The sequence below is a fragment of the Oryctolagus cuniculus genome, chromosome 10 (genome assembly GCF_964237555.1).
Source record: "Oryctolagus cuniculus chromosome 10, mOryCun1.1, whole genome shotgun sequence".
Lineage (NCBI taxonomy): Eukaryota > Metazoa > Chordata > Mammalia > Lagomorpha > Leporidae > Oryctolagus > Oryctolagus cuniculus.
In genome coordinates, this window is record NC_091441.1 from 57,193,835 (window position 1) to 57,202,638 (window position 8,804).

Below are 8,804 nucleotides of genomic sequence, written 5' to 3' on the forward strand. Positions count from 1 at the left end.
GCCAATCCCGGGGGCCTAGAGGCCCAGAGGGGTCCTAGGAGAAGGATCACTAGGATGTGGCTGGCAGACTGGGCTCCTCTCCTTCCAAGCCGGTTCAGGGAAGCAAATGAGGCAGATTCATGGCTTCATCTCCAGTAGTTCACCTGCTGCTGCCGCGGGGTCTACGCTGCGCTCAGCCTTCAGGAAAGATGTCTATGCCGTGCTACAGGAACCAGGCACCAACAGGCTTTAGGCAGGAATTCCAGCCTCCCTGGGTCTCTGCTCCGTTCTCTGAGAAGCGTCATTGTCACATGGAGGAGGTGACCACCAGGACTGCGTGAACAGCACGTGCAGCCCAAAGGTGGTTTGAGTGACTTTCTTTCCAGAACTTGCACAAGTTCCTTGCTTTTCTTTTTAAATTTGAATTTCAACATCCTTAAAAAAAAAAAAGGCACAAATTCTCCAGGTCACTGCTAATCCCTAAACACTTCCTTACCGTGAAGCCCACACGTGGCTCCTTCTGTGTTACCCAACACCCCTGTGGGCCTCTGACCTTTTTGACCTCTGGTGAGCAGCAAATTCTCCTCAGTTAATAGCCTCCGAGTCAGTGTCAGAGGCTGAAGCTGCAGGGCTCCTGGAGAATGAAAAGAAGGTGGATCAAAGAGTAAATGTTAGCTCAGTTGAAGAGAGATTTTAAAAATCCAACTAAGCTGTTCCTGGACCCCTTCGTTCTGCATTTTCTGTTGGATGCCTGTACCCGATGCAGCCTGTGTGAACTACTTACAGGGTGATACAAAGCCCAGCTGGTTTGCTTCGAGTTTAGATCAGCGTCGAGCCCATCTTTGCTCTGTTTTCCTCGGAGCAGTGCTTTCAACTTGGGCTAATCAGGGTTCCAGGAAGACAAGGGGAACAGGGGAAGGGGCAGTCTTTCTCTCACCCACTGGATGTATTTCACTTTATTCTGTTAAGTTCAAAATGCTCTGGGGGCTCATTCCCTCTTCCTTTGTTTCTTCTTCACACTTTTCTTCTTCCGCCTTCTTCTATGACTCCTAAACCAGACGATGTAAAAGTGGAAGGTTGAGGCACATGGATGTGTAAGTGGGTAAGGGGAGAAGCACTGTAGATCTTGATTTTACTCTCCTTGAGCCCTATATTAAATCAATCCCACGTCTGCGTTTGCCAAAGCACGTAAGAATCTCGAAGTTCCTGGTTGTGTCCTTGGACTAGTCTTAAAGTCACAAAATAAGCCAAGTGCATTTTTTTTTTGAGGGAATCAAATTTGCTCATTTAAAACCATAATAGAACTTGCCAATGTGCTATGAGATATAAAGCAAAATATGCTTTTTAGAAAGAAAACACACGATGATAAAGATATTTCATGCTTGTTGCAGGCTTCTTCCAAATGTTTCCTTGGATCCCAGGGGAATGTTGTAACGTCTCCTTTGCTATTAGGAATATTTGGGTGAAAGTTTGAGAAACAGTGTGAAATTCTGCCTTAAAATACAACCTACTTTTGTATCTGAAAGGAGTATTTTCTTCATTTCTGGGGTTCGTGGAATGAGAAATCGTGTAGCCCTTGGCTGGATACTTCAGTCTGTTCCTGGGCCTGCCAAGAAGGCTTGGGCTTGAGTCATCGGACCTGACTTCATATTCCTATTCGGAGACCACCGGGATTGTAAAACGTTTGCTGCGGAGTCCATTTCTTGTAAATTGCTCTGCTTTATTTAAGAATAAGTAGTTCAGCTCTGTAGTTGCTGGTTTGGGGGTTCCTCCTCCACCATCCCAGAACAGCTGTCCTGCTTATGTAGGAGCAGCATCACGCATTTGCATTTTCTCTGTTCTGCATTTGTTGGAAGGTAAATAGGCAGCAAAAAGGAGCTTTCTTATGCATGTTTTCTGCCTTGGGTGGCACCTGGAATTTGCTGAATTTGCTGAGTGCAACTTAAATTTTAAAAGTCTCCTGAGCCTCACCTATTTCATGCCCTGCAAGTTGAATGGAAAAGCAAATAATCAGCATAAGCAAGCTGCATGGGTCCTTTCTTTTGGTCTCAACTGACTCCAGATCCAGTTGTGGAATTCCAGTCCTCCCCCCTACTTCCAGCTGTTCAGGCTCCCTGTCCAGACTTAAACAATCACCTCCTTTCCCCTTCTCAGATAATCAACAGCCGATTTTGCATATAACCTAGGACACTGTGGAACAAAAACTTTGGAGTGCAAAAAACCTCCCAGACTGACCAACCAAAAAATCCTCATATCCACTGATTTTCTAAGACATCCTGCTTTCTTTATATTGGTCTCCTTAGAACTTGAAAAATGACTTTAAAGTGATGAAGCTGATTTTACATGCATTGTGTAGACTTTCACTTATGCCAACCAAAGGCCCTTTGGGGGGTGCTGCTTCCCACTAACTTGTACATAGCATTGAAAGCAGGCAACGGAGTGAAGCAGAACTAAAGAACAGAAGTAGATACCCAGCCAGACTGGGACTCTGTTTTTAACAAATTCCTGGCAAATCTTCCCAGGAAAGATGCTGTATTATTGTTAGGTTTAGGGAAGAAAATGGGTATCATCTCTTCCCAGTCAGAATACATTTTGGTAATAATCTCAACTTTTGGAGAAGACAACATAGTATTGGCACCCGTGGCAGCCAGCTTGTCTCAACTATCTTTTATTTTATTTTATTTTACTTTTTTTGCTGACACAGTAATGGAGTACAGTTCAGAGAGACAAAAAGTAAGGATATTATAGCAAAGTTTTATTAAAGTGTTGCCAAGGGAGAAGGAGCCAGTCAAGAGAAAACATGGCCCCATTTCTTCCTGGTTTGGGGCATTGTCTGGTGATGAGCCCTTGATGCTCTTGATTGGCATTTTTTTTTAAAGATTTATCTTTATTTATTTATTTGAAAGTCAGAGTTACACAGAGAGAGAGAGAGAGAGGTCTTCCATCTGATGGTTCACTCTCCAGCTGGCCGCAATGGCCAGAGCTGTGCCGATCTGAAGCCAGGAGCCAGGAGCTTCTTCCGGGTCCCACATGGGTGCGGGGGCCCAAGAACTTGGGCCATCTTCTACTGCCTTCCCAGGCCATAGCAGAGAGCTGGATTGGAAGTGGAGCAGCCGGGACTAGAACTGGCGCCCATATGGGATGCCAGTGCTTCAGACCAGGGCGTTAACCTGCTGTGCCACAGCGCCGGCCCCCATGATTGGCATTTGTGATTGACATCTGGCTTTTCTTTCATGTGGCTGTAAACCAAAACTTTCTGGTTTGGCTGAGGCTGCATTTTAGCCACAAATTAAATTCAAAGAAGGCAGTTTTGGGTGAACCCCCCTTAGAGAACAGGGTCCTTGGTCTCACCCTTGGAGGAGGGTCTTTTTTGTGGCCCCTCCCAGTGACTCCTGTCTAATTATCTGCCTGACAGTATTGTTACAGAACAAGGTGGGTTTGCTCCCCACATGCTGTGTGATGTCAGTCTTTTGAGAGGAGAGAGCCTTTATTACTGACCAGTAAGGGAGCAGGAGAAATTGAAATCACGCCGCTACACAATGTCTTTGACACGGATGCTGGGTACTGTCATGTCCTAGTGTTGTAGGCAGGCATACAGGATAAAATTGATTAGGCTTGTGAACTGGAAGACTACACCTTCAGCACTGTGTGACCTCATGCCCTTACCAGGCCACACCTGTGTGCGCACCGGCCAATCAGACTAATTAACCACTCCCCTTTGAAAGTGGATTAAAGGCCTGGAACACAGTGGGCCCAGGCTTTTTTTTTTTTTTTTTTTTTTTGGTCTTTTGCCTCTTTTGCCATTGCAGGCCACCATGACAGGGAACACTGAACCATCAAAGGAGCAAGCAAAGGGTGGGAGCTAGATTCTGGGCAGTCTCCCCGCCCTCTCCAGAAGAACCATGAATATTCCTCCCCTGTCTGAGAATGTACCTCCCATTTTATTAAACAATAGATAACTACAGCTCAAAGACAGGGCCAACTCCCCTTCAAAGGAGCTTGCACTACTGGGGAGTGTGTACTTCCATTTTCTCAATAAAATGCCTGCTACTATTTGCTATTCTCGAATTCCTTCTCAAGGCAAAGTCAAGAGCCAGGTGTTTGCTGTGCTGAACCAGCGGGATTTGGAGTCAATCAGGCCAGCTTGGAGTTTTCAGGTTTAGCAACGTTCCTGAGAATGCAGGAGCCTAAAGGAACAGTTCAAGATCAGTGTGATTAACAAAATCTCGGCACTGCACCCAGCCAGGCTACACTCTAAATCCCAGAGCTACCACTGATGGATTAGCCATGTTGGTCACCTTGCTGGTGCTTCATTTTTTTTTTTTTCCATTTGCAAAGGCAGAAATGATTGCAAGGATGGAATGAGAATACAAACGGGGGGACAAGCACAACGCCAGGCACACGGTAATCTAAGTCCCCTGCCCCTTTTAAGTCAGAGTTTGGATGATGAACATAAAGTAAATCTCCACCAAGAACTGTCTCTGACCCAAAGCACTGTTTTCAATGAAAAGGAGCTCTTGGTGGCCTAATGTTGTGACTGTTGATTGCACACATCTGGAAACTATGACAACTGCTTTGCTTTCTGCTCAACTTGGCCCAAATGTAGCTCTATATAAGGCAGCTTCTATCTTTCAGTTTTTCCCAACACATCATAGCTTGGCTTGAAGATGGGCAGAGGGGTAGGTGTCAAAGGAAATGCACAGTGTCTGGGAAGAATTCCGATTCCACTAAGAGTTACCAGTGAGGTACAGCCACACCGCGGCCCTGTCCCTGGGACTGTTGTGGATCATCTGGCACTGGAGATGTGTCAGAAAGCCTCATGTTCATGCCGCCTCTGCAGATGCTCCCGATGAGTCTGGGTAAAGGACTTTTCCAAAGTCACAGGCACAGTCGGTCATGGACTTGGGGTGGGATTCCAAGCTTTTTGACATGGGATAAAACAGGGCAGGGGAATGAGCAGTGTTGCAAGATTTGCAACTATCACACCTGCCTGCCAGAGTCTACTTAGAGTTGACATCACCAGCAACAAGTGCTGGAAGGCAGGGGACCGGAGGGACCAGGGAAGTTTGTTTGTTTGTTTGTTTTTGCCTTTAGAAATTCTGTGTCCAGACCCTCTGTCCACTACCTAACACATCAATTGGGTCAGGTAGTCAGACAGGGCTAATGAAACATGCTTAGTTTTTTTCATTGTTATAATGCAATACCTGGGACCAGCTAACTCCTTTAAGAGATCTTTCTAGGTCACAGTTCTGGAGGTTCGAGGGCATGGCATCTGCATTGGCTCAGTTCGGTGAGGGCCCTCTGGGCTGTGTCACTTCATAGTCACAGCAACGGTGAGAGCACAGCACTGGACAGAGAGCAGGAGAGCTGCATGGGCCAGCTTCAGGCTATGAACCACCAAGGGAACACAGAACTACCTTAATGCCTTCCTAAGGGCAGCACCTCTAATGACCTAAAGACCTCTCAGTAGGCCCCACCTTTTAAAGGTCTCACCCCCTCCCCATACCTCCCCCTACCCCCACCCCACCAAGCCTCCAACACAGGAACTTTGAGGGAGAAACAGACAACTATAACACAACTATACCACACGCCATGGAAACAATATCTGCCCACAAATTTTAAAAACAGCTTGTAAAGCGCTTCCAGCATCGTTTAATCTTTTGGGGTTTTTTGGTTTGCTTTATGTTGATGGTTCAGAAGGTATTTCAGGATAGCATTGTTATGCATTTATTCTACAAATATTTGTTAATCCACCTATTACGTGACATTTAAGCACTGTTCTAGGTGCTGAGCATACAAAAACTCTTCCAAGTTTCCTCTGTTGTAACAGATTGAGTAGTGATAAATTCAGATTTTTTGGACAAAGAATTCTAACAAATTAAAGTCATCTTTTTAAAAAATATTGTTTAAAGACATATGCAACTATTCTGATGGGAATTCCTCTGTGGGCTTATTTGGTAACTTTTTTTCTTTTTTTTTTTTTTTTTCACCTGAAAAGCTTCCATTTTTCAATTGCTCCTCTGGTTTCCAGGAGGACCCCTTTGTTTCCAGGAGCCAATTCTGAGTCCTAATGTGCTCTGCATCATCTCCTGTTCTGTCCACTGTCAAGGGAAGACTCCCAGAGCATGCGGCTGAGCACAACCCTGATTGGATGTTAAACTGTAAGAGAGTAATGTGCTGCCAGAGTTTGAAAAAAAAAAAAACCTACCAGAAAACTGGAATACAGTATTACAACTCTCCCTCCGAATCAAAAGCCTAGTAAATGAAATTAGGACCATTATTCAAGTGCAATTATACGAAGTCAAATTGAAACACCAAAAATAAATCATACATTTGGATATTACATTTCATATTTGAGAACATGCCAGGAGTTTTATTATTGCTGAGTGTAATGTCAGGAGACAAACTTCTACAAATTGTATACATAACTTTTTCCATTTTATCTGCTTTCCATTTATGTCAAGTTGAACACATGGTATGACTTTTAATATTCTCTTTCCCTTCTCCTTCCCCATATTTAATGCCAAGTGAACAAACTTAATCTTGATTATCCTAAATTTGCCCTTCAGTAACCTCAAAACCAAGAATGTTTTTAAAATTAGTATGGAAAAGGAGAGAGAGGAAGAACTTCCAAATGAACCTGATGGGTTTGATGGATGCTAACCAATGGCCCGTAAAGAAGACCAGCGAGCGGTGAATTATGGAAGACAACGCGCTACAGGCAGTTCTGGCCAGCTCGGGAATCAACTCCTGGAAAGTCGGTTATAAACCCAGGGACTGTGGATGTTAACGTAAATAAGATCTCCCAGATGTGGAGGCCTTAGCCGGCAGGGGCTCCCTGCGCCGGAGCGGGGACAGAGCTCCGCTTTGAGGATGAACGCGGGGACATCCCGCGTCTCCTCGTGGGGGCGCCTGGGCGCAGGCGCAGTGGCAACGGCAGCGCTGGCGGCGTTAGCGTTAACAACTGCCGGGCCAGGATGGCGTCCAGCTTCAAGAAGCCGAACTCGGCTCCCGCCAGCCAGAGGAAGAAGTCGGGTCCGAAGCCCGAACTCACTGAAGATCAGAAGCAAGAAGTTCGAGAGGCGTTTGACCTCTTCGATGCCGATGGAAGTGGCACCATCGACGTGAAGGAGCTGAAGGTGGCCATGAGGGCGCTGGGCTTCGAACCCAGGAAGGAAGAGATCAAGAAAATGATCTCGGAGGTGGACAAGGAGGGCACGGGGAAGATCAGCTTCAACGACTTCCTGGCTGTGATGACTCAGAAGATGGCCGAGAAGGACACCAAAGAAGAAATCCTGAAGGCTTTCCGGCTCTTTGATGACGACGAGACGGGGAAGATCTCTTTCAAAAACCTCAAGCGCGTGGCCAACGAGCTGGGCGAGAACCTCACGGATGAGGAGCTGCAGGAAATGATCGACGAGGCTGATCGGGACGGGGACGGCGAGGTGAACGAGGAGGAGTTTCTGAAGATCATGAAAAAGACCAGCCTCTATTAAAGTCGCTGGCACGGGACGCCATTCGCCCGAGTTTTGTGAGACTGTCACTTTGAGGGCAGTGGCTGTCTCTAGCTCTTCTTTTTCCTCCTAATTTGTCTTGATCAATTTCCAAACCTCTAGCTCAATTACAGACTTTGAAAGATGCATGCAACATGAGTTTTGGTTTTTAATTCTCAAGAGCAGACCTGGAGTACATTAGGTTAAAGTGCATCCGTTATTTTCCTCGCGAGTGTGGACATCTATCAAACTAAAACCAGGACAGCTTCTTGGGACGAGCAGAAATAGGGTTCCCTTGTCACTTCTTTGGTGGTCTTAGATGATCTTGCTTCATATATGATTTCTTCAGTTGAAGCCATTATCCTAGCATAATCATTTAACTACTGATTTAAAGGAAACTGGAATGGCGATTTAAGAACTTACTGAGCTCAGGAAAGGTACCAAAGTATAGGCTTGCCTGTGGGTGGTAGTGAACTGTGCAATTTAGACTATTTTCTGGCTTCCTCACATATGTATGATTCTTTGTGTATAAATTATCTACTGTGAGCAGTGCAGGACCACTATGTGTACCTGGGCTATTGAATAAAATTTGATGAAGACGTTAAGCTAACAATTTTGAGTATTTACAAAAGTAAGATCTTCATTTAAGCAATCGTAAAAAATGTCAAATACATTTTAAGCTACTTATCTGTTCTTGAAAAGATCAATGAATGTTTTAGGCATTATAGCACTAGAACATAACTTAGCCATTTCATTACTGCTTAATTACAAGGCGCTATCCACCTACCTGTTCTTAGAACATCATAACTGGAGGTAATTGAGCCCCCCCCCCCCGACCCCTGATGTACTTTAGACATTAGAGTGTCTGAGATACAGATAGTTCTCTGGTTCTCTATTTTATACATTTTAGTAAATTCACTGTGATTTGCATGTGTGTAAATAATATTACTTGTTCTTTTATAAATTAACTCTTTCTTGCTTTGAAATAAAGATGCCTACTCTTAAATAATTGAAGTTAGAGAAAATTTAAATAATGTGACTGTGGGAAGATAATATAATCTGTTTGCCAAGATGGAAGCTTTCACTAAGGTTTTGGAAATAGGCAACAAAGTTATTCAAGGGGCTAGATATTTTGGTCACAACTAAATCTAAGTTAAAACTTCATGTAAAGTCCTATTGAGATAAATGCTCAAATTCTAGAAATTTTTTTTACTTGGTTTGCCAGCAGTTCTGCTCTTCAGAGGATAGTAGATCTAATCAGGAGAATGATGAGTGTTCTTCAAAAAGTTCATGGAAAAACAGATTTAAAATATGTTTATTTTGGAGCAAAAT

At 44.4% G+C, this 8,804-nt stretch overlaps 1 protein-coding gene across 1 annotated transcript; it reads left to right on the forward strand.

Moving 5' to 3' along the window:
• The first annotated feature begins 6,895 nt into the window (after positions 1-6,895).
• Positions 6,896-8,085, forward strand: CETN1 (centrin 1). Its single transcript, XM_008261127.4, has one exon. It carries the CDS (start codon positions 6,957-6,959, stop codon positions 7,473-7,475), a length of 519 nt encoding a protein of 172 aa, XP_008259349.1. The 5' UTR covers positions 6,896-6,956; the 3' UTR covers positions 7,476-8,085.
• The last annotated feature ends 719 nt before the right edge of the window (positions 8,086-8,804 follow it).

Coding starts and splice junctions, on each gene's coding strand:
- CETN1 (XM_008261127.4), top strand. CDS start 6,957: ATGGCGTCCAGCTTCAAGAAGCCGAACTCGGCTCCCGCCAGCCAGAGG.